Here is a 21,967-nt window from a genome sequence, read left to right on the forward strand (position 1 = left end):
GCCGAGTCTGCCTATGTACACACCCATTAGGCATAGGGGCGATGCTGATTGATCAGAAAAGAAAGAAATACCTCCACACGGGCACATCATCACAATGATGAAGCCTGTGTCAAGGGGTGTAAAATATGTGCAAGATAAAAATTAAAGTAGAGTAGTCGGCTTGAGGTCCGAGTATGCAGCCGATTAGTTCGGTCCGCCTCTCCGCCTTCGCCCACGACTCGGCCCATCTGGTCGTTGCGACAAGACATCCCGTAAAAGGGGATCGTCCTTGGCTTTATCGACGTGGTGTACCCGTACGTGTCTGGCCAAGGTCAGCTCTCTGGTTAACCCGTTGGGAGGTCGCGACCGTGTTACTTGAGACATACCTTTGTAGATTATCAGGCCGTGGGTATCTGTGCTCCCGATCCGGACAGAACGGACAAACATATCCTGGAGAGTCGTGGACGAGGCCGTGCCTGATCATCTCATTTTTCCGTTTGAACCCCTTGCCGGTCTCGCTGCGAGGGCAGCCTTTGACGGGACAGTAATGCGGCCTTGCCGACGAATGCACGTTTGCGTGAGAATTCAGTAGATACTGAGTCTGGAAAGGGGGAGCATTGCAGCCGCTGAATTTGCACACGAACGCGCCGTTCGCGGGGTTGGTGAGGCCATCGATGCTCAGCCGATCTGTTATCGAGGTTGCCGGGGTCGATCCCGACTGATCTGTGTTTGGGGTCTCATCATTAGGGCTAGAGTAGTCCTGGTTATGGCGATGAAGCCCATTCGCTTGCGGGTGGTAGTAGTTATATGGACTGACACCTGATGGTATCAGAGCGTGGCCGGGTGATGGTACGTCTCGGCGCAATGTCTCGGCCGGGGAGATGGGTGGTGAGCCGTGATGCGGCCGATGCATCGGCGGGAACCGGGGAAGTGACCCGGGCGGTGAGTGGGAGAAGGTCGGATGCTGTAGGTGCCCTTGATTATCTACCAGGGAGTCGGCGAGTTCTTTCCAGTCGCCGCCAAATTGTGCCCTAATGGATGGTAACGGAGTCTGCCCGTTCGTGTCCGACCTGGGCGAGTTAATCTGTATTGGCGGCAGCTCCCCACGGACACTGGAGCCCATGACGGTGGGCGACCTGAGATCGACCTTTTGTTGCATGATATGACCTGGTTCGCGCGGCGAGTAGATGCTGAGAGGGCTGAAAGGCGACGGGCCAGCATTCGTCACCGATCTCTCCTCTGGGTAAGGGTCTTCTCTCCTAGTCGTGATGGCTGCTGGTATCGACGTTGCATGGCGCTTCTCCTTCGCAAGAGCTTGCTCGGCAACCAGTGGCGGCAGCCCCGCGTCATCAGTATCCCCTTTTGTCGTCTCCGTAACTGCAAGCGCACCGGCTGCGAGAGATACGAGGAAGGCGCCGGTATCCGGCCGCCTGGCCGAGTCTGTGGTCATGGTGCGATCCTTTCCTTCTTGGGGCCCTAACGCGGTCCCTTGATCGTCTTTACTCCGTCGCCGCCCGGTTTGCGCTCGATCTAGCGGTACCCCTTCTTCTTTAAAAGAGTCAGAGTCGTCCGAGGTCTCGCTCTCGCTTTCCCCGTCTTCAGGGTCGGACGGTAAAACCTGAGTGCCGGCGTGAATCGCTATTTCGGGTCGTCTGCCACCGTCAAGGAGGGCGACCAAGACGGCATCGCCTTGGCTTGGCTTTATCCTTGGACGATTAGACCTCCTGTTACTGAAGCTTGGAGGGGAATGGGTTTTAGCCAGCGAGAACGGCGGTGGGCTCGGCGACGGTTGCAGCTTGAGCTTGTGTGGTGCCAGGATGGGACTGTTCTTGGGAAAAACCTCATCGGGGTCGTAGAAACTAGAGGGATCTTGAGTAAGATTCGGAGCCGCCGTCGTACTCATAATTGTAAGCTCTGCTCGGTGCTCTTACTTGGTCTTGCTCACGAAATGGTCGGTTCTTTAGCTCGCCATCGAAACCAGGCCTGTCGAGGAGAACACCGTGGAAGCGGAACGGATCTCCTCCAGCGAACCTCCCGAGCAGTCTTGCTTTTCCTTTTACCCAACTCTTTCCTCCCTTCTTCCTTGACCGTGCGCTCTGGATCGTTCTGATCCTTCCTCTTTCCCACGTTCGGGCCGCCGATGGATCGCGGGTTACAGTGAGTCGCAATTAAAGCTGGGTAGGTAGATACAGGTGTAGAGGTGTAGACGGTAGGAGTGCGATGCTCTTGTGGAGAATAAAGAGCCGCGAGGGGGGACGCCAAGGGGTGCGGGAAGATGGGTCTTGGCGAGATCGAACGGCAGGCGCGTAGGGTAGGTACGGTTAAGAGCTTGACCTCACTTGGGAAAATTGCCCGGAAAGCTAGGTAGTTGGCGTGCCAGGAGGGAGCGATAACCGAAGGGACGGGCGACGGCCGCGTGACGGGGAAAAGGGCGGGGAACTCGAGATTAATTTACGAGCGAGAGACTTTGGGAGCGACGTCAGATCCCCATTGGGAGGGCGGGTCGGAAGGCGCAAGGAAGGCGCAAAAGGTGTGTGGAACTGACGGTTTCGATGCCGATGTTGGATGGGTATTCGGGACGGTGGGAAAATAAAGGAACGCGGCTGCGAACCAGGGTGAGGGTGGCAGGTAGAGGCGAGGGAGGTATGTACGAAAGTGGTGGAGAGGAGACACTGTGTGCGCGGTATGTGTGTGTGTCGTCCTGTGGGCTGATGTGAATGGGAAGGTCTAGGGAAAATCCCCCAAGCCCACAAAAAACTCGAGGCCAGGAGTGAATGTGCTAGGGGCACAGCAAGTTCGAGTCGGAGGAGAGCGAGAATTGGGCAGGCGCGTAGGTTGGTTGGTCGACTACTTCGTGGGTACTGAAAATAAAGCCTGGGGGGTGGAAGGGAGGGGAGGGGAACCTTTGGTCACCGATACGTTGAAAGCAAATCGACGATCCCCGCGTCGTGGAAAAAGAGTACTATGGCAATGCCAGGGTGTGGGGTCGTTGAGCCAGTTGTGGAACTAATGGCTGAGCCTCCTTTTTCGAGACGGGAAAGCGGGGGTCCTCCAAAAGCCGCACCTGACTGACTCTGACTGACAGAACGAAGAAACTATAAAACCACAGGGCGCAGGCACCGATGCAAAGTTCCTCCCGGATCCTGGGACGGGATGTCCGAAAACGCGCAGCAAAGATGCCGTGCAAGGGGAGGCAGGCGGATGGATGTCGAGGTAGGGTCGGGAGCGGGATGGTGGCAGGCTGTTTGGAAGGAGGACCAGAGTCGAAGGGGAGGAGTCCAAGGTCCAAGGTCCAAGGGGGGAGAGGGTCTGCTGGGAGAGAGGGTCTGCAATTTGGGCGAGGAGGCCACTGATGGCTGCCCGACTTATTGGGGGAGAGGTGTGCTTGGCGGGCCAGGAGGTGCGATCAACTAATCTCGATACCCTGCTTTTGCGGCTCTAGCTAATACCTCCGGGAAATCCACTCCTGACCTCTTCGGTGGGGCGGGGCGTGTGTCGAGGAAGCTGTTTCTGTTTTTGGCGTTGGGGGGAAATGAGTATGAAATCTCTCGATTCCTTGCAAAGAAATATGTGCATTGCAGAAGTAAAACAATAAAATCTCGCGAGCAGGTAGGCACGCAACATGGCAACCTGATGACGGTTGAGGCGGCGCCGACAGTGAGGCAACTGGAGAGCCTCTGTACCCGGTGGAGCCCCTAGAGGTACGTACAGATGTACCTAAGTAGGTGCTGCGTACTCTACAGTACTGTACACCCCGACACGCACATGCCTGAGGTACTAATCTGTACCTCCACACGCGGCGCCTTCCAGCTGGCTCGACTGCTCCTTCCTCAACACCTGCCACTGCAGGTCGCCTGCATGACATGCCAGTCGAGTCTCCTGTTGGTGTCGAAGCTCTGCTTGAGCGCGACTTCAACCACTTGTTCGCATATTTCTGAACCTATTTATGGAGTCATTTCTCTCTTTTGTTTCATCGTTTCCAGTTTCCTCTCAGCACCCTGGCCTGTAACCCGGAAGCTACCCGAGATGTAGGTACTGTACTGTACATAGTCGGGTACCTAAGACTGTGTTCCAATTGGCAGTTACAGCCTCAATTCCCACCCCTGCAGGGGTGCCCGATCGAGTTAATTGTGACCGCCCGTCTTACGAATACGTCCTCCGCCAGCTCCGGCCGGTGGAATGAGTGAAAAAAAGCATGTTCTACTTCGCTGATACCTAGTGATGCTTGTCTCGGTGGGTGCTGTACCTTTTGGTTGGGTGGGCGGGCTGCTGCAATCGGCGGGCGACCAGGCGAGACACCCCCCCCCCCACCATGGCGACCGGGGGTGTTCGGCAGCAGGAAATTCAGGGCGAGGGACTGGGGTGGCTGTGACAATTGACAGGCCTGTTCTTCAGCCTCATCCAATCCGTCAGCAAAATACGTAAACATTCTGCCAGGTATCATTAAGCCCTGCCTCGCCCTTCATTCTTTATAAACCCTCATTTCACCTGGAAGATCCTCTCTCGCGAGTAATCAATCGTCGAAGGTGCGTGTCGGGGGGTTTGGGAGTTGAGACTCTAGAGCCCAGCGGTCGGTAGTGGCTTCGCATGGGCAGTTTCTCCCCAAGAGGGATCGATGCTCGCAAATAAGGGGGATCGATCGACAGTCGGGTCCAACCCCGGTTGACCCATCCCGCGCCACTCGTATCGAGGCGAAATAGCGTGGAAGCCACTTCTGCCTCTCGTGGCCCCTACGGTACACTATGTTCAGGGTCTCGAATCCCTTTTCCGATCACTTTAATTAGGTTTCTCCTCGGGTCATTTTGGTCAGAAGCTTTCAAACCGACCCTCCTCCTTCCAAATTCCCAGAAGCTTGTCAGAGGACCATTCCCCCCTCAATCGCCTGCCTATCTAGGCTGCTTATGCAATAGGTTGTCGGATATGTGTGTGACGGCGTACTCGTAGTGTAAATCCCTTAACGAGCAAGGTCGACGCCAGTGCAAGATTTGCGAGTTTAGCCGCACGCTAAATCTCAGCCGCCTATAGCTTTGCACGGAGGTTACTAGCGGGGGATCCGACTCGCACAAGACTGGCGGCCAATCTTCGAGTCCTCAGGCCGCAGGTTGTAGCAGCCGATATGAATACTGCCACCTCTTCTACCATCGCATCAAATCACACCCTCCATAACGAGGAGCACATGGCCCATCGTCATGCCCGTCCGTTGTAAGGAGGGAGGGCACAGCTCAACAGCGAAATGTTCATCAGCGAATCGAAGTGCGATGTGACTTACATAACCCCCCCCCCCCCCCGGCCTCTACCTGCCGTCCTGCACAGCCCTCAAGGCGGCCCTTGCGCTCAAAGTGCAGCCCCTTGTCGGAACATTCCGGCTGGGATGAACGGAACATGGAAGGAACATGAATTGGACTCTGGATTGGTAATCGAAGTGAAGCCGACCAGCCAGCAAGGCGTAGACTTGATAAGTCGCAGACAGAGATAACAATGTTTGGAGTCTCCGTAAAGGCTTTCTAGATACGAGTTAGGGAGCTGCCCAAGTCTGTACTTTGTAGTACATATCTTTGCAACTAACAAATGCCTCACCCAAAGCCGGGACCCCCACGAGCAGGTGGCTTGATCTCGTGGATATCCATCAATGGCATTGAAGTAGGTATCTTTATGTGACCCGGATTCGATAGATAACGGCACACGTCAACATCCTTTGGTATGTCCTGGTTAGAATACTCGTTTTGGCTTGTCTCAATGCGGATCGAACACGGAGCGCAGCTGCTTTGTAGGAAACAAGAAACAGTCTCCGTTGGGAAGATTGAACAACTACTGACTCAAGTTAGCTACCTACGTGTTGTTGTCTACCTGCAGTACCTACTCAGTCTAGGGGTGCTGGTTTCGTCGGTCGACAACAGTTGCCAAGCACCCTCCTCCAAACCTTGTCAACAGTTCTTTGTCGATACAAGGATACAAGTGTATCGCCTTCATTCTCATGCCTTTTCATCTTGGATAACTGCGTATATTCCATATAGAACGGTCTACCCAAACATGAATGCGAGATCGACAACTGGAGCAGAACTATCCGGGAAGAAATTGCTCCAGGCAACAAGCAGTAGTAGCCAATGCGGCGAAGCTTAGATATGGTCTTGGTCTCGAAGCCTTGGGTCTTCGGGGCGTGCCTTGGACCGCCAACGTGCGATATACCTCTCTTTCTTCATAAGCTCAATACGGCGCTCCTTGCTGTTCACAACCTCCCTCCAATCCTTCTCCAAGTCACGCCCGACACGGAGGCGATGGAGGTGCTCAATGTCGTCGTACGACGCAAGCCTGGCGTTCCTTCGCTAGGCGAAGACGGTACCATCCGCCTACAGCTTGTCAAAGTTGATCCCGTCCTCACCCCCATTTAAGATCCAGGTTTAGGCCGTCAACCACATCAGCCAAGTCTGCAATCAGCTGTGCGACAAGCAACGCCCGGACGAACTCAAGCACGCGGGGATAAGGCACTCCTGTCCGGCTGTGCTTGCATAACTCGAGCCGGGGATCGACGAAGCTGGGTAAGCCTTCCGTCTGGTGCCAGTGGTTGGAACAGCGACAGTGACAGCAACGGCAACGGCAACGGCGCTGCCAATGGCAGAAGCAACTGGCAAGATCCAAAACCACCTGTCAATTTATCTAGCACCTGATATAGCACCCAACCCCGCTGCCCCAGTTGTCTCCCCGCTCCTGCTCGGGAGACATTCTCGTGTAATCACCCCACTTCCAGGTTGGTAAGGTAGTGTGCGTCGGTAGTCGGTAGCAAGGACTCGACTCCCAGATATTGGACGATCGTCATATCATGATAACTCCACAAGTTAGCATTTAAGCAGCGCAAGTGTTTCATCCTCATTCACTACCCGACATTGACTCGAGATTGCATCAAGGTCTCGCGAGACTGCTATGGCTCAACCCAAGATGATGAAGGCCGTAGTTTTTGACGGCCCGAGGAAGGTCTCGATCCAGGAGCGTCCGATTCCAGAAGGTAAGCGTCTGCTAGATTAGGTTTATGTGTTAGGACCGTGGCATGACTGATGGTACGACCTAGTGAAGGACCCTCAAGACATTATAGTAAAGGTTTCTGCAACAGCGCTTTGCGGCTCGTACGTTGTCATTCCTCGCCCTATCTGGCCCTCTGTCTAACCCCGATCTCCCGCAGTGAGCTCCATGTATACAGGGGGCACCAGCAATCCCCAGCGGGATTCATCATGGGCCACGAGTTTACCGGTGTAGTAACCGAGGTTGGTAGCGAAGTCAAGACTGTCAAGGTTGGAGACAAGGTTGTCTCTCCTTTCACAACGTCCTGCCTGCAATGCTTCTATTGCCGCAGCGGCTACTCATCACGCTGCCCCAAAGGGACTCTGTTCGGGTCGACGGCTCTGGATGGTGGCCAGGCCGAGTATGTCCGCATTCCCTTGGCCGACGGCACGGTGATGAAGGCACCCCCCGAGATTAACGATGGAGCGCTCGTGCTCATGGCCGACATCTGGCCCACGGGCTTTTTCGGTTCGAAGAATGCTTTCCACATGCTCCAACCGCAGCCCGCTAGCGAGGCTACCGTCGTGGTCATCGGGTGTGGACCAGTTGGCCTCTGCGCCATAATCTCCGCCCTCGAATACCGCCCCAAGCACCTCTTCGCAGTCGATAGCGTCGCCAGCCGGCTTGAGCTTGCGAAGAAGCTCGGTGCTGAACCACTCAACTTCATGCAGGACAAGGAGGGCATGCTAAGGAGAGTCAAGGAGGTCACAGATGGCCGTGGAGCCGATGCTGTCATCGAGGTTGTGGGACTGACACCAGCCCTTCGCACCGCATATGACCTGCTGAGACCTTGGGGAGTCATCAGCAGCATAGGTGTTCATAACAGCACGGTGAGTTTGCCCTCCTGATTTTCGTCGTGGCGATGCTGCTAAGACATGTCAGATACCGTGGAGCGGCAATGAAGCATACAAGTAAGAACCCACCTTAAGGAAATGGAAAAGGACGCCTCTAACAGGGCGACAGCAAAAATTTGAGAGTCCAGATGGGACGGTGCCCAGTCCGGTCCATCTTCCCGGAAGCGCTCGCACTTCTGGAAAAGAAGCAGGAACTTCTCAGGTATGCTTCCCACTGCCCACACTCCGTGCACTCTTCCGGGACCCCAGAACGCTCACTCCAGTAGCTTCATGTTCGATAAGATCATGAATCTGAGCGACGCAGTCGAGGGCTATGAGCTCTTTGACAACATGAAGGTTCAGAAGATCATCTTTAAACCATGAGGAACCAGCTTCCGTGGAAGAGCCGGGAAAGGTCAAGTTGGAGATTGGAAGAAGGCGACGATGTGCAGCCCGGCCCGCGAGTTCACACAGTTACATCGGGTATATCAGGTGGCAATAAATGATATACCGTACAGCCAGAGCCCCGTGCGGCTTAATTCTGCCTCGGTTTTACAATGCCGTCGTGCATCAAATAGTAGAGAACAGTTGAGTCGTCTTGAACAATGGCTAGGAGCATCCGCTTCCCTCGCTGGGGTCCTCTCCACCGCATCCATTGGGAACTGTCGTCCTCTGCACCCAGAGCATCGAGAGGAGCAGCGCCCGGCGGGATGGTGTCGATGGCGTCAAATACGGCAGCAAAGGCCTTTGGAGACCATTTCTCCGCCAAGTGGGTGGGGAGCACCCACTCGACTTCTGGCGGTTGGGGAATATGCTCCTTCCGGTTCTTCTCTGCCTTGATGATCTCAATCTGCTCATCAGGGTGGACATAGAGCCGCCTTGGTGGAAGACCGGAGATCAGTCGCCTGGAGAGGTCCGGTTTGAGCTGAGTGTTGAGTTCGGTCCAGTCATGTTGGTTTTGAAGATTATTGAGAACAATCTCGGTAAGAGCCTCGAGATGCTCGGGAAGGGCCATTTTTACGCCAGACGGAAATGGGTTGAGGTTCCTCTATGTGCGCTTGTGCTCTTGTCGGGATGGTTATTGAAAGATTCTTTCCCTTTTCTGATTCCTCCATTTCATGCAACACCCGTCCCACCAGCCCCACCAGCCCCACCCGCCCCGTCCACCATACCTCGAACGTAGGTACCTACATGTTCCTCGACCGACGACGTCAACTGTTCTCGATAAATACCTACTCGACTCCTGTAGTCCTAAATGTAGGTGTTTAATAGGTATCTTGTGGCTAAGAACAGGGCGCGTATTCTGCTTAATCAACTCTTCTCGAGCCTCATTAATCATGGCCTTAGGCCGCTATTCCTATACCACTGTACTCGATTATCAGCTGTCTTGAGCAACTCTTGATCCTCGGACTTATGTCTTTTCTCCCTTATCGTATGCTTTCTTGGCTCTATCATCGCGTTGGGTTATTGGCATCTATGACTCGGACATGTAGATGACCTCGCTTACTAGCATGCCACTCAGGTCCAACAACACAACTTCTGTGCATACCAGCCAGGGCAGTCCCTTCAGCTGCAAGTCATCGGGAGTTGCTGCAATCTGTCCTTCTCCCAGTCACTTACGGCAGTCATCTCTAAAACATTCGAAACCACCATGTTTCCCGTGATGGACGTCCATCAACACCAAGTCAGGCCCCCATGTCCGCGCAGTCCTCAAGCTCTATGACCGTCGGTTCGACCCAGATCTTCGGAACATCCGGGGCGAGCACGCGCCTCACACAGCGGCAGACGAAGCAGTATTCCAGTCATTCGTACGGCGAGGAAAGATGGGCCGTTTCCTTCGCGAGCCAGAGGCGGAAAAGAAGACCACACTCGTCTCCCCGGAAGCTTGGCACCTCCATGACGGCACCCCAGAAGGCAGTGCGAAGTGCGGGGCGGCCCTGTAGCAGGAGTGCAATGAGTTCTTCGGCTATGAGATCGAGGCATACGCCCGGCTGAGAGACTGCCAGGGCAGGTCAATGCCGCGGATGTACTTTCGTACGCTCATGTGCGTCTCGTGCTGCGGAGCTCCGACGTACCTCTGGACCTACTGCAATCACAGGCGGCGCGTTACTTGGAGGTGAAGGGCATTCTTATGGAACTCATCCCTAGATATAATATACCTATGGGACCTAACCAGCTCACCGCTGGCCCCCCTAGACCTGAAGAAGTGGTTAGCTATAGTGCAATCCGCCGCCGATGCTGCGCATGACATCAACAGGCGCGGCGTTGTCATGAAGGATTGTGGACCATGCAACGTGGTGGTAGACAAACACTTACAGACGCCCTTCATCATCGACCTCACGCAGTGTTGATCAAGGACAAGATGATTGAAGCATGGGAAAAAACCGGGGAGTCGGGTGAGGAGGATGAGGATGAGGATCCGGATTGGGATCCGGATATAGAGTATTGGGAGCGTGTGCCCCGTTATGCTGCCCCGTTCACAAACCCATGAAAAGAAGTTACAGAATATTCCACGGCTTGCAGTGCAGTGAACTTCCGAGAAGTACGTATGTACTTGTACCTATTTTCCCACATACTAAACCCTACCCAAAATGTACAGTACTTGCCAGGAATGGACCGGTCCAGGCCAGCTGCCAAATGCCCCTGCCAGGAACTGGCCAGGAACCGCAATGCCAACAAAAGATTGCTCCACAAATAGGTACGAAGCATACGAAGATGCGATGGAAACTAACCTGGAAGGTAATGCCCCCGAATATTAACTTTTTCATAAGGGCTCCTATCGTCGGGCTCTCCGAATCAGAGATTCAGGCTGTTCCACTAGCTTGCTTGCAGTGACTCCCGAGCCTGTATCATGACATCACCAGCGCTGAAGTCTCAAGCCGTGTGTACTGCGTCCACGTGCCAGCAGAGCCAAGGATTAGGGACTTTTATTCGTGCAACCCAAATCCTGCACCCAATTGGAAGGCCTGGTCGATCCTCACTCAAACCAACCCTGCCTCGTCAGCCACCTTGAAGGCGTGGTCCGGTTCTTGATTTGCGTTCTCTTCGACAGGGTCCAGAACATATTCTTGGTCCCTTAACCCCCCTCGTTTTCCTCGTTTTCGTGATTGTAATCATTTGAATTCATCCTCTCTCTTTGGCATCATATTGTCATGACTGCCCACCCATACTGTTCCTAGCTATCCTTCCGTTCTCCTTTTCCCAATCTCGAACCATTCACCGATAGACAGCCGAAGCAATCTCGGCTGACTTCCTCCAACAATCTGCGATCAAATCATGGCTCCCTCGGATAACCATGGCGAGCCCTCCGCGATAGATCCTAGCCGTAACGAGCCATCATCGACACCGACCACGCCGCTTACACACGACGGTCGAGCGCGAGGCGACTCGGCAGCTTCCTCGGTCAGCCGTATGGTTCGGAGGATGTCGAACCGGTTTGAAGAATCGCATCCGCCGGGGGGTTTCATGGCCGCGACCGGCGAGTTTGCCTCGTCGTTGGTCTCGTCAAGAGATGCGACGAAGCTTGTTGGCGAGAGAAGAAATAATATATCATCCCTACCCGAGAACGCGCCCGCACCCTCGAATTCGAGCCCCTCGTCACCTCTTATCCCTCACGGAGCCGTGACGGAAAATGGGTTGCAAACATCTAGCGAGAGGAACACCAGCAAAGCAGCCGACCACGAGACGATCCGGCAAGAAGGAGCTGGGTCGTCGCCGAGGAAGGGACCGGCAACGTCTTCCGACGACGTGACCATCTCAGTGTCGACGGACGCGAGCAAGGCCAAAACCCCAACCGCACCTTTCGACAACGGGTACCACTTCCCGCCCAAATACAACTGGAAAGAGTCTACGGCGCACGGGCTGCGGGCGTCCTGGGAGTACTTCACGACGCCTCTCGGGTTCTGCGTCGTCGTCTACGGCCTCAACGTCGTCGCTTGGGGCGGGATGCTGTTCCTCCTTCTCTGCAACGCCTCGCCGGCCATGTGCTACCCGACGTGCAACGACATCAACTCGCCGCGACGCAAGTGGATCGAGTGGGACTCGCAGATCATCAACGCGCTCTTCTGCGTCACCGGCTTCGGCCTCGCCCCCTGGAGGTTCCGCGACTGGTACTACCTCCTCCAGTTCCGCATCCTGAAGAAGGAGGAAGGGCTCCGGCGCCTGGCCGGCTTCCACCGCGGCTGGTTCCGCCTCCCCGGGTCGCAGGGTCTGCCCCTGCAGGCTGGACCACAGAACCCCCCGCTCGATGCGCCCCGGAGTAGCGTGCCTTATCCGGAGAGCAGGATACCCGAGGCGCCATTGACGGGTGTCCGAGCGCCGGCGACGCCGACGTGGAGGATGGATTTTGTTGTTTGGTCCATGGTTTGCAACACATTCCTGCAAGCCGTCCTCTCAGGGTTCATGTGGGGTATGAACCGATACAAGCGTCCCAGTTGGTCGACTGGTCTCTTTGTGGCTCTGGCCTGCATCGTCGCAGCCATGGGGGGGATAATGATGTTTGTCGAAGGCAAGAAGGTCAAGAGCATCGAGGGCGTGCCGCTGACAGGCCGAGACCTGGAGAGGTTGGCTCGGGACAGGGAATTGGGTATTCCGCATTACAATAATATCAAGGACAAGAAACCAAAGGAAAAGGTCACGGATCCGGAGTCGAATATAGAGAAGGCTGGATCTAGGCGGTCGCCGCAATAGAGCTTGGCCGACTGGAGGTAGGAAAAAGGTGATGTTAGATACCTAAGCAATAGTTACAAATAATCTCTTATGATATCCCGAGTAGGCGGCCCTGTATCTTAATACTGAATAAGGTCTTCCTTGAAATTTACAATATTCCTAAAATCGATCCCTACAAGCACAGAGTCGCAACGGTTTCTACGTAGGGCAGAATATCTCGAGGAGAACTTGGAGACTATCCTTGGCAATTGTCGGCTTCGTATCAGTCATCGCCAACGCTGACGGGGTTGCACACATGGAATATTGGGAACCATTTCTTGCCTGTTTTGCAGCTTACTTCTTGCAACTGAGACCCTTTGACCACTTATACAAGTTATCTAAACCTCCGTCTTTGAGATCTGGTGCTTGATCCAGTGCGGCAGGCCACCCTTGACGATGATATCTATCCTGCGGGTTCTCCGGGAACTCGCCCACACCCTCCTCCCACCGCTCGCCGCCCTCGCGCTCCTGCGCCTCGATGACGCTCCGCGTAACATCCCACGTCAGCGTCCACCCTTCTAACTTTCTACCCCCTCCACGATCTTACGGAATCCCCTACTGTAATACAGCGCGAGACCCGGGTTATTCGCCCATCCTCAGCCTCCGCGCTTTATTCTCGACCCTTCTGCTATCCTCGACGAGTAATTGTACCGAGGCGACGAGACGTCCTAATGCCTCACCAAGCTACACCTTCACCCGTACAACCAAACATGGCGAGCTCTAGCCATGTATACATCCCAAAACCCCCCTAGAGCAAGGATCAGTTCGCAGCAGTGACGAACTTGTTGAAGTTCTCCAAACTTTCGCTCGCGAGCACGGATTCTCCAATCTCGAAACGACAAGGAACCCGGCTGCGCATCCGAGGCGAGGAAGAAATTTGGTCATCTTATTTGCTGTTCTGCCCTGGAGAGTCATACACCAGGAACAGGCGTACCATCTACTTTACACTTTGTTTGTCAAGAGAGCAAGGGAGGTGATGAGACTTATCGCCTCATATGACACCAGACAGCAACTCAGTTGACGTCTGAAAATTGTACCAGCAAGGGATTTGAATGTATAGGCTCGTCTCACGCCGATGTACTCGAAATGGGGGAGAAATCATGCAGGCATTGCGGCACGGTTTTCTTGGAACGCCGACTCCAATGGCACGAGAATCGTTGCAAAGCCAAGTGTGGTCATTGCCAGGATCTCGACGTGCCTTGCACTCGCTTGCGAGGAGGAAGGGGCAAGTGCGACAAATGCACTCAAGATCATGACAGACCGTGGTTAAAGGATAAGAAGGATGTTTGAGCTTGATGAGGACGCTTGCATAGGTAGATGAAGCCTGGGCACAACAGACATTGAGTAGTTGAAGTCGCCGACGAAGAACCAGCAGCCAGAAACACAGATGGTTCTGGAAGGGGTTTCCTGGAGTATTGATATACCTTTATTATAACAGTACTTGATGATTAGAGGAAAGATTCAGGCGTTGTGGCATGCGAGAGATAGAATTTTCAAATAACAACAACTAGGCGCCAACAGCGCCTAGACCGGCATAGACTTCATCTTCCCCAAAGTTAGCTTGTGCACAATCGTTCTCTCATACAGAGTCAGAGTCACTGACCTTATCATCAATACTAGCTTCCTTGAATATGGTGATATAAGTATCGTCTGCCTTACAGACGTTGTCTGATTGCTCCTTTGTAAAGTCGTCGAGGATGTTTTAAGGAAATATCTGGTCTAGGGGAGGGAGAGCCTATGGCGGGCTTTGTCGTAAGAAATATCAGTCTGACTGCTCTCAAGGCTATTGGGGGGAAAACGTGTCAAATCTCATTGCCATGTAGATGAAGAGTATACTCACGCGGAAGCCTTGCTGCAAAGTAGTAAGTTGAGGTGGACTTCGAGGGGTTATGGCAGACGACAAAATCCACCTGTCACTTGTCGTTAACTTAAGAATAGAGCAGCCCGCGGGCAGGGCTGGCAACTTTCATCATCGCTATCGCCATCACCACTGCACCACCGCCAGGAACTGCGACCGAAATCACCGCATCTGCCGACGGGCCGCTCTCAAACAGACAATGAAGAACACTTTGATTCTATCAAATGTCGTGATTTGAACTCTGTGTCTCCCCTCGAAAGACCGCTAGCATCATGATGCAATGATTTCTACCCCCCCTGGCCCTTCCCACTCTATGTGCTTTTCCAGAGGAGTCTCCAAACGCCATAGAATTCAATTCCTATCTTCCTCCCCAGCTCACGCCGGCAAGTGATCCATCTTCTGTCTGCCTTCCCTCCATCATGCCGCCTATTCCAGCTCAATAGTGCCGGGGGGCTTTGAGGTACTAGAAACACCATGTCAGCTTGGGGCTCGAGACCAATGGAGGCGAAGACTTTTACTTACAAATCATAGACAACACGGGACACACCCTCTACCTCATTGCAAATGGTGCGCGCAACATTCTGGGATAGACAGGTTAGTTAGTATAGCTTGTATAGGAAAGAATGTATTGGGCTGCCCGAAGTATAACCGAGATGTGACTCACCATGAGGAAGGAGTTGTCGAAGCTAAACACCTCCGCGCTCATGAAATCTTTGGTACGAACAGCGCGGAGAATCACGATGTAACCCCAAACTCGCTTATCACCAAAAACACCAACAGTACGGCTAGTATCGAGACCAGCAAAGGCTTGAGATATCTAGGAGAGAAGGATTAGCTTGCAAGCTTGCACCCGTCTTCGCCTGTGTGACGCGACTCACCTGGTCGTAAAGGCCAGCCTCCTTGATCATGGTGATGAAGATGTGGTCGGCCTTGCGGGCGATATCTACTCGCTCCTTGGTAACGTCGCCGAGGATGCGAATGGCAATGCCAGGCCCGGGAAAGGGATGGCGATTTACTAGCGACTCGTGTATGCCGAGCTGCTTACCAATTGCCTATTATATTTAGTATAATTGAAGATAATATTCACCTCTCAAGTTTAACTTACCCTCACTTCATCTTTGAATAAAAGCCTAAGCGGCTCTATGAGCTGCAATAGAAATCACGTCAGCCTTCTCTGCGTGATGAAAAAGATGGAAAGTGTACTTACACGCAAGCCTTGCTAAACGAGCCATGTTAGTCAGTGTAAATCAAACCCCGCCAGGTTGGTTCGACTTACGCCGTTCATCATCCGCTATATGCTAGTTAGTTAAGATACTTTCGTGTTGGGGACGTTGATATTGCTTACCTCAGGCAAACCGCCTACGTTGTGGTGAGCTGTCTCTAATGTCAGCTTTTGTCCGCTTCTTCTTTTGCACGACTTCGTGGGGCAGTCTTCTACTCCCGGGACTTCGTTGACTCGCTTACTCTTGATAGTGGCCGAAGGGCCTCGGAAGCTCAAAGACTCGATACTGAAATGCTATTAGCTTGGACTCGGCAATTAGCTCAAAACGACTTACACGTCAGGGTACAGTGTCCCCTGCAAAAACCATTCCACCTTCCCGGAGTTGGGGGTGTTCTCTGCTTCTTTCTCGATCTTGCGACTCCTGTTAGCAAGCCACATAGACTGTCAGAGAAGGTTGAGCGTACCCTGATAGCCTCTTTCTCGAACAGATCGATGACTTCGATGTAGTCAGTACCACGGTCACTAACCCATCCAAGACAGCTTGAAGTACGCACAAGTCGACCCAATAATCTTCCGCTTCTTTTCGGGATCAGAAACACCCGCAAGACGACTCAAGAACAGCTCGCCAGCCTCGACAACTGTGAGATTAATGCCAAGGTGTTTTCCAAGCGTCTCCTTGACCTCCTCGCACTCGTTGAGACGCATACATCCATTGTCGATGAGGATGGCTTTAAAGCGGTCCCCGATGGCTTCACGCATTAGGGCCGCTCCTACAGTGCTATCCACACCACCGCTACAAGCCCCAAGGACGAGTGCTCGGTCACCAACGAGATCCCGGATGCGAGCGATCTCGAGCTGGACGAAATCGCCCATTTTCCAATTTGGTTGAGCTCCGCAGATATCAACGCTGAAGTTTCGGAGGAGCTCGCTGCCGCGGGGTGTCTAGATCCGAAAGTCAGAAGGAGTTCTAGTGTAATGCGTGGAGTGACGAACGTGTTCGAGCTCAGGATGGAACTGGACGCCTAGTCACTTTGCGTTAGCACCTTTCCTTACTGGGCCACAAAGATAGATTGGGGAATACAAACCAAAGATGGGCTTCTCCTCATGGGCGATGCCGGCGTACTCTGAGTTCTTGGTAGCAGCAATGACCACAAAGCCCTGTTGGAGTCAGTAAGTTGTCCAGAAATACGAATTTATTTCACTCACCGTAGGCAGGCTAACTAGCTTGTCGAAGTGGGACATGAACGCAGGAATACTATCCCCCAAACCAGCGAAGAGCCGGTCGACATGACTATTAACCTTGGCGATGTTGACGTCGGCGTGGCCATACTCTACGAGGAAAGGGTCAGAAATAATTCCAGATGGTGTTTCAAAGGTTGCAAACCTCGTGCCTCTCCGCGGGCAACATTCGTTGAGTCAATCCGCCATGCGATCTCTTGGCAACCATAGCTGGGTCAATAGTATTAGTGTCATACCGTGTGTCAATGTTGAAGCAAGTCATACCAAATACCCCTATACCTCCGTGTTAGTCCAGGTTGAGACACTTGAGGGATGGGTAGAAAACACTCACAGAATGGGTACATCAAGCTCAAAAACAGCGGGGTCAACATCTACACATATGAGCACAGGTAACAGGACGTTCGGGAGACGGAAACCTTACGGGGCGCGCCCTCGTCGTAGACAGAAGAAGGGCCTAGTAGCTCAGTCAGACCTCGGCGCAAACCATGCCTTAAGAGACTTCATACCTCCAGAGAACACAATTCCTTTGGGCTTCCATGCCAGATCAGAGATCTTGGTGGTACACGGAAGCAGCTCAGCGAAGACGCCGAGAGCCCGAAGCCGACGCAAGATAAGATGGCTCGTTTGAGACTTGAACAACGGGAGTCAGAATTTGCCATTTAAAGAGGTCTCAGGAGCTAGGAAGCAGTAATGAAGCTCCGTTATCGACTCCGAGGCTCCTGAGACAGGCCGAAAGAGGGAAAATGGACTCCTGAAATTACATACGCCAAAGTCGAGAACGAGTATGGTCTAGAGAGAAAAATGTCAGCCAATCCATTCTTCTCGATCACAAGTCGCTGAGAGCGAGGACAAGTGAGTTTCGAGGCTCGCCATTCCAGCCCTCTACAGGGTACTAATGGTACGTACGTCGAAGTTGTTGTGAGGCGCTTCGGCCTCGACGTTGGGAGACATTGTGATTGTGGTTTCGGCGGCGTATCGAGAGGATTAGCGGTGTTCGCAAAGTTGGTCTTATGCAGAAAAAAAGGTAGGAAGAATGTCGGCGTACTGGCTTTTTTGCAGCGAAAAATGTGTATGTACAGTAAAACTTAATTAGTGGTGGTTCTGCTTGTATCTTTTACCCCACTACCCCACGGATCTTGATTGGAGGCAGCTGCCAGAAACCCGGGCGGCCCGGTGCCACCTGTGCCGCACAGACCTCCTACACGTAGAGCAACAGAGACATGCACGTGCACCAATTCCCATTCTCTGAATAGGCACAGCTCTGACAAAGACGGCAGCTGAGACACGCTGTTGCTGTCTCCTATTACTCTATATCCTCTTCCGTTCTCTTCATATTCTCTCCTACTTTTTACATTGAATCACACATGTACTGCTAAAAGGATTTTGTGCTTCGGCTGCTGTCGCGAACTCTTGAGACTGTTGCCAGTCTCGGACAATCCCTTCCTCCCCGCCCTCCTCCCATCCACCGACCTTTGAATAACGACCACCCATCATGGCCTCTCGAGCCGCCATCCCGTTCCTGGTAGCCATGATGCTCCTAACGGGTGTTTGCAACACGCTCCTCACCAAATACCAGGTAAGAGCCGATGCTTCCTGCGTCCTAGTCAAACCCCTCTCGCCCCCATGGAGCGAGTGCAGCGGACTGACAGACATCCATCTTTTGTGACAAAATAGGACAACCAATGTGTCCGGAACTGCTCAGACCCAGATCCCAAGAAGTGGGCCCACTTCGAGCAGCCCGTAATCCAGACGGCACAGATGTTCGTCGGCGAGGCGGGCTGTTGGCTAGTCGTCGCCGCCATGGCCCTATGGCGGCGCTACATCTCCAAGAAGGTGCCCTCCACTGCCGCTTCCGGCTACGAGGCCGTCAGCACCTCCGAGCCGGCCGACCGGGACGACGCCAGCAGCATCCACTCGCGAACAGCGTTGAACGGCTCCTCCTCCTTCCCACAAGCCGCGGCTAATACCGACCACCACCACAACAACGGCGACGATGACGACCATCACCGACACCACCATAATGGCCGCCACGACAAAGCCTCCTCGGTCCTCCGGGGCTACCGCGTCCTCCTCCTGGCCCTACCGGCCATCTGCGACATCCTGGGCACGACGCTCATGAACGCGGGCCTGCTCCTCGTGGCGGCCAGCATCTACCAGATGACGCGGGGCGCCCTCGTGCTCTTCGTCGGCCTCTTCAGCGTCGTCTTCCTCGGCCGCCGCCTGCGCCTGTTCCAGTGGCTGTCGCTCGCGGGCGTCGTCCTGGGCGTCGCCGTCGTCGGCCTCGCGGGCGCCATCTGGCCCGACAAGAAGGTCGTCGAGGCCGCCATGTCGGCGGTGGTCGTGGACGGCGGAGAAGGCATCGAGTCCTCCGACGCACTGAGGGTCATAGCGGGGGTGCTGATGATCGCCGGCGCGCAGGTCTTCACGGCTACGCAGTTCGTGCTGGAGGAGTGGATCCTCGAGAGGTCGCCCATCGAGCCCATCAGGGTCGTCGGCTGGGAGGGCCTGTTCGGCTTCACCGTCACCGTGCTGGGCATGATCGTCCTGCACCTCACCGTCGGCAGCACCGACGCCGGCCGTTACGGGCCCTTCGACATAGTCGAGGGCTGGAGGCAGATTACCCACAACAGGGCCGTCGCCGTCTCCAGCCTCCTCATCATGGTCAGCATTGGGTGAGTCACCTTGCACTAGATCCTCCCGTCCTTTCCCCCAAGCACAAACTAGGCTAATGTATCCCACGCACAGTGGGTTCAACTTCTTCGGCCTGTCGGTGACCCGGAGCGTGAGTGCGACGTCGCGGTCGACCATCGACACGTGCCGGACGCTCTTCATCTGGATGGTCTCGCTCGGCCTGGGCTGGGAGACGTTCAAGTGGCTGCAGGTCGCCGGCTTCGCGCTGCTCGTCTACTTCACCTTCCTGTTCAATGGCATCGTCCAACCCCCGTTCGCCTGGCTCAGGCCCGACGAGGAGGTCGAGGAGCTGCTACCCGAGGAGCCCATTGAACACAACTAGGTCCCGGGCTACTTCTTCGCTTTTCATTTTGCTTTTTCATTTCCTCTCCTTTTTGTTTTACATAGCAGCCGTGTATATCTCTAGAGGGGGATAAGGAGAGTAGAGAATAGGCATGGTCTCGGCGTCGAGTCTGGGCAGGGGACGGGGCAGAGGGGTCGGTCGGTATCGGTTTTGGGTTGTATGGCTTGGGGGCCGCTTCTCGTCAACGTCGGTTCTTCTTCCGCTTTGGATATTTCTGCTTGCTTCCTCTCTCGGCGCATCATTTCGGAGTTGGTGGAATGCGGCAGCGTCTTTTCCTTTTTATTTTATTTTAACTCGCTACGTCATCATCTGCTACTTCGACCCGCGTGCTTTGGCGAACATACGGCGGCCTGAGAACGTGCTAGATTGGCCTTATTCCATCATAGCAATGACTAGGTAGCTAGGTAACCTGCATGCGGTAAAACCTCCCTGAAAACAAATGCAGCGCTTCCGGGTCCACTCGACAAGTTAGAGAAGAGGAAATAGGCATCTGTGCCGGGGCCTAGCAAAGTAGATATCTAGGCCGGAGCACCCGTTGCCCGCTTTCTGCCTTTGCATTGGAGTCCAGTCCCAGCCAGACCGGAAAGGAAAAATAACAATAATAACAAAAGGCACGCCATACACCAGCCGTAGTATGCAGTGATGCTCCGATATAATCAAAAACCCCCAGCCCATCCATAGCCTCCCGACCGATCATCCGGTGTGATTCGTAGTTCCCAGGCGAATCCCCCTTCCCCAACCATGCGGCAGTGTCAATCTCGGGCCTGGCAATATGGTCCGTCCCCCGCGTGTACACCCAGTATGCACCCAAGCCACCTCCGAAGGAGACCCATGCTATCTAGTCGAATCAGTGAGGGAAACATACACCATTCTGGGTCCTTGGTTTCCCCCCCGTATGCCCCTCTTCCAACCCCCGCCCCCCCGGTGAGCTCCTCAACTGACATTGCAAAGCCTCTCCGCCTCGAGGATGAACTTGCCCTCCTTGTACTTCTCGCTCGACTCGTACGCCTTGTCGTACTTCCACCCGACCGTCTCCTTGCACTGCCGGCACGCAATGTCCCGCACAATGTGCCGCCCCGTCGTCATGTTGCGCTCGCTCGGCTCGCCCGCGTCGATGTTGACCACCGCGTTGAAGAGGTATGCCTTGCCGTGCTGGCCGCGGAAGTTCTGCGGGGGTGGTGGTGGTTAGCTGGTTTGCTTCTTCTTTTTCTGGGGAGAGAGGACACGTGGTGTTGGGGGCCGCGGGAGTCATGATCTATCTATCTGCTGCGGACGAGGCCCGGGGAGTGTCAACGGGTGGGGGCTTACTCGGCTGATGATGTCCTCATGGTTGGCTAGGTGGGCTTTGCAGTTCTTGCAGCCATAGATCTTATTGCTGTTGAGATATGTGTTGTACGCTAGACCCATCTTGGCGGCTGCTCTCGTCGGTCTTGGTTTGTTTCGCTGTTTGGTTATTGTTGAGTGTATCCGGTAAGAGGGTGTAACAGCGTGTAAGCGCAAGACTCGGATCTATTTGGTCGTTTGACCACAGGCAAAATGATGAAGTGGGTAATCGACGAGTTCGAGATGCCCGAGACAGAAAGCAAGTCTCAGATGGTTCCTTTCCAGTCCAATATCCAAATGCCTAAGGATCAAGGCCGTGGGGTTTGCACTAGTGAGGGCTATCTTCCATAAAAGGGGTTTCGACAGTGTATGCTTGGCAGGATGGATATGCGGGAAAAAAAGGCCTAGAAGTGGCTTTTATCCTAGATCAAGAGGTAGGTGCACTAGTCCTAGTGGTCGGCCGTCGTGATGTTTGCCCATTGGGAGATTGATGTTGGATCCTTGGGAGGAGGGTGAGGGGATGGGGGATGGGGGATGGTGAGGTGGGGTAGCTGATGGGCCATGCATGCAGCACACCTTCTGATTCCAGGCCGTGTGGACTGTTGGTGGGGCCCTGTACTGTACGGATATACGGATACCTAGTGATCACAGGGCTGCTGGGGAAGACAGGTGTGACACCTCCTACCGTGCTGCACAAACCTTCACCATTGAAGATTTAT

General features: G+C 54.1%; 8 protein-coding genes across 8 annotated transcripts; 4 read left to right on the forward strand and 4 right to left on the reverse strand.

Moving 5' to 3' along the window:
- Positions 1-48: 48 nt before the first annotated feature.
- Positions 49-2,206, reverse strand: QBC33DRAFT_346206 (uncharacterized protein). The gene is made up of 2 exons (XM_060423796.1): positions 366-2,206; positions 49-301 (listed from the first exon to the last, which is right to left on the reverse strand). Exons 1-2 carry the CDS (start codon positions 1,880-1,882, stop codon positions 184-186), a joined length of 1,635 nt encoding a protein of 544 aa, XP_060285407.1. The 5' UTR covers positions 1,883-2,206; the 3' UTR covers positions 49-183.
- Positions 2,207-6,625: 4,419 nt separating this feature from the next.
- Positions 6,626-8,618, forward strand: QBC33DRAFT_532569 (alcohol dehydrogenase GroES-like domain-containing protein). Its single transcript, XM_060427386.1, has 6 exons — positions 6,626-6,979; positions 7,043-7,097; positions 7,154-7,862; positions 7,915-7,943; positions 7,996-8,088; positions 8,153-8,618. The coding sequence occupies exons 1-6, from the start codon at positions 6,898-6,900 to the stop codon at positions 8,247-8,249; spliced, it is 1,065 nt and encodes a 354-aa protein (XP_060285408.1). The 5' UTR covers positions 6,626-6,897; the 3' UTR covers positions 8,250-8,618.
- Positions 8,401-8,880, reverse strand: QBC33DRAFT_448094 (tRNA-splicing endonuclease subunit Sen15; the record flags this gene model as incomplete). Its single annotated transcript, XM_060424456.1, has 1 exon — positions 8,401-8,880. The coding sequence occupies one exon, from the start codon at positions 8,878-8,880 to the stop codon at positions 8,401-8,403; it is 480 nt and encodes a 159-aa protein (XP_060285409.1).
- Positions 8,881-9,560: 680 nt separating this feature from the next.
- QBC33DRAFT_513429 (uncharacterized protein) lies at positions 9,561-10,216 on the forward strand (the record flags this gene model as incomplete). The annotated part of the gene is made up of 3 exons (XM_060425978.1): positions 9,561-9,782; positions 9,812-9,909; positions 10,042-10,216. The coding sequence occupies 3 exons, from the start codon at positions 9,561-9,563 to the stop codon at positions 10,214-10,216; spliced, it is 495 nt and encodes a 164-aa protein (XP_060285410.1).
- A 925-nt stretch (positions 10,217-11,141) lies between these two features.
- QBC33DRAFT_576991 (uncharacterized protein) lies at positions 11,142-12,554 on the forward strand (the record flags this gene model as incomplete). Its single annotated transcript, XM_060430958.1, has 2 exons — positions 11,142-11,390; positions 11,430-12,554. The coding sequence occupies 2 exons, from the start codon at positions 11,142-11,144 to the stop codon at positions 12,552-12,554; spliced, it is 1,374 nt and encodes a 457-aa protein (XP_060285411.1).
- A 2,302-nt stretch (positions 12,555-14,856) lies between these two features.
- QBC33DRAFT_447610 (uncharacterized protein) lies at positions 14,857-17,842 on the reverse strand (the record flags this gene model as incomplete). The annotated part of the gene is made up of 19 exons (XM_060424435.1): positions 14,857-14,893; positions 14,953-15,011; positions 15,095-15,247; positions 15,309-15,482; positions 15,536-15,577; positions 15,638-15,649; positions 15,707-15,721; positions 15,776-15,938; positions 15,987-16,063; positions 16,117-16,148; positions 16,207-16,594; positions 16,646-16,674; positions 16,738-16,810; positions 16,859-16,983; positions 17,037-17,101; positions 17,291-17,345; positions 17,398-17,521; positions 17,657-17,680; positions 17,798-17,842. The coding sequence occupies 19 exons, from the start codon at positions 17,840-17,842 to the stop codon at positions 14,857-14,859; spliced, it is 1,692 nt and encodes a 563-aa protein (XP_060285412.1).
- Positions 17,843-18,278: 436 nt separating this feature from the next.
- On the forward strand, positions 18,279-19,994 carry QBC33DRAFT_346712 (uncharacterized protein). Its single transcript, XM_060423798.1, has 3 exons — positions 18,279-18,467; positions 18,566-19,563; positions 19,637-19,994. The coding sequence occupies exons 1-3, from the start codon at positions 18,384-18,386 to the stop codon at positions 19,902-19,904; spliced, it is 1,350 nt and encodes a 449-aa protein (XP_060285413.1). The 5' UTR covers positions 18,279-18,383; the 3' UTR covers positions 19,905-19,994.
- An 852-nt stretch (positions 19,995-20,846) lies between these two features.
- QBC33DRAFT_532589 (Yippee/Mis18) lies at positions 20,847-21,804 on the reverse strand. The gene is made up of 2 exons (XM_060427387.1): positions 21,234-21,804; positions 20,847-21,092 (listed from the first exon to the last, which is right to left on the reverse strand). The coding sequence occupies exons 1-2, from the start codon at positions 21,330-21,332 to the stop codon at positions 20,859-20,861; spliced, it is 333 nt and encodes a 110-aa protein (XP_060285414.1). The 5' UTR covers positions 21,333-21,804; the 3' UTR covers positions 20,847-20,858.
- Positions 21,805-21,967: the final 163 nt, after the last annotated feature.

The sequence above is a fragment of the Phialemonium atrogriseum genome (assembly GCF_030411735.1).
Source record: "Phialemonium atrogriseum strain 8032-3 unplaced genomic scaffold QBC33scaffold_7, whole genome shotgun sequence".
NCBI classification, from domain to species: domain Eukaryota; kingdom Fungi; phylum Ascomycota; class Sordariomycetes; order Cephalothecales; family Cephalothecaceae; genus Phialemonium; species Phialemonium atrogriseum.

Bases quoted from the DNA above. Each gene is read 5' to 3' on its own strand.
- QBC33DRAFT_346206 (XM_060423796.1), bottom strand. From the start codon at position 1,882: ATGAGTACGACGGCGGCTCCGAATCTTACTCAAGATCCCTCTAGTTTC. The intron at 302-365 runs GTATGTCTCAAG...GACCTTGGCCAG, and splicing joins CGGCCTGATAATCTACAAAG to ACACGTACGGGTACACCACG.
- QBC33DRAFT_532569 (XM_060427386.1), top strand. From the start codon at position 6,898: ATGGCTCAACCCAAGATGATGAAGGCCGTAGTTTTTGACGGCCCGAGG. The intron at 7,098-7,153 runs GTACGTTGTCAT...GATCTCCCGCAG, and splicing joins GCAACAGCGCTTTGCGGCTC to TGAGCTCCATGTATACAGGG. The intron at 8,089-8,152 runs GTATGCTTCCCA...TCACTCCAGTAG, and splicing joins AAGAAGCAGGAACTTCTCAG to CTTCATGTTCGATAAGATCA.
- QBC33DRAFT_346712 (XM_060423798.1), top strand. From the start codon at position 18,384: ATGGCCTCTCGAGCCGCCATCCCGTTCCTGGTAGCCATGATGCTCCTA. The intron at 18,468-18,565 runs GTAAGAGCCGAT...GTGACAAAATAG, and splicing joins CGCTCCTCACCAAATACCAG to GACAACCAATGTGTCCGGAA. The intron at 19,564-19,636 runs GTGAGTCACCTT...TCCCACGCACAG, and splicing joins CTCATCATGGTCAGCATTGG to TGGGTTCAACTTCTTCGGCC.
- QBC33DRAFT_532589 (XM_060427387.1), bottom strand. From the start codon at position 21,332: ATGGGTCTAGCGTACAACACATATCTCAACAGCAATAAGATCTATGGC. The intron at 21,093-21,233 runs GTAAGCCCCCAC...CCACCCCCGCAG, and splicing joins ATGAGGACATCATCAGCCGA to AACTTCCGCGGCCAGCACGG.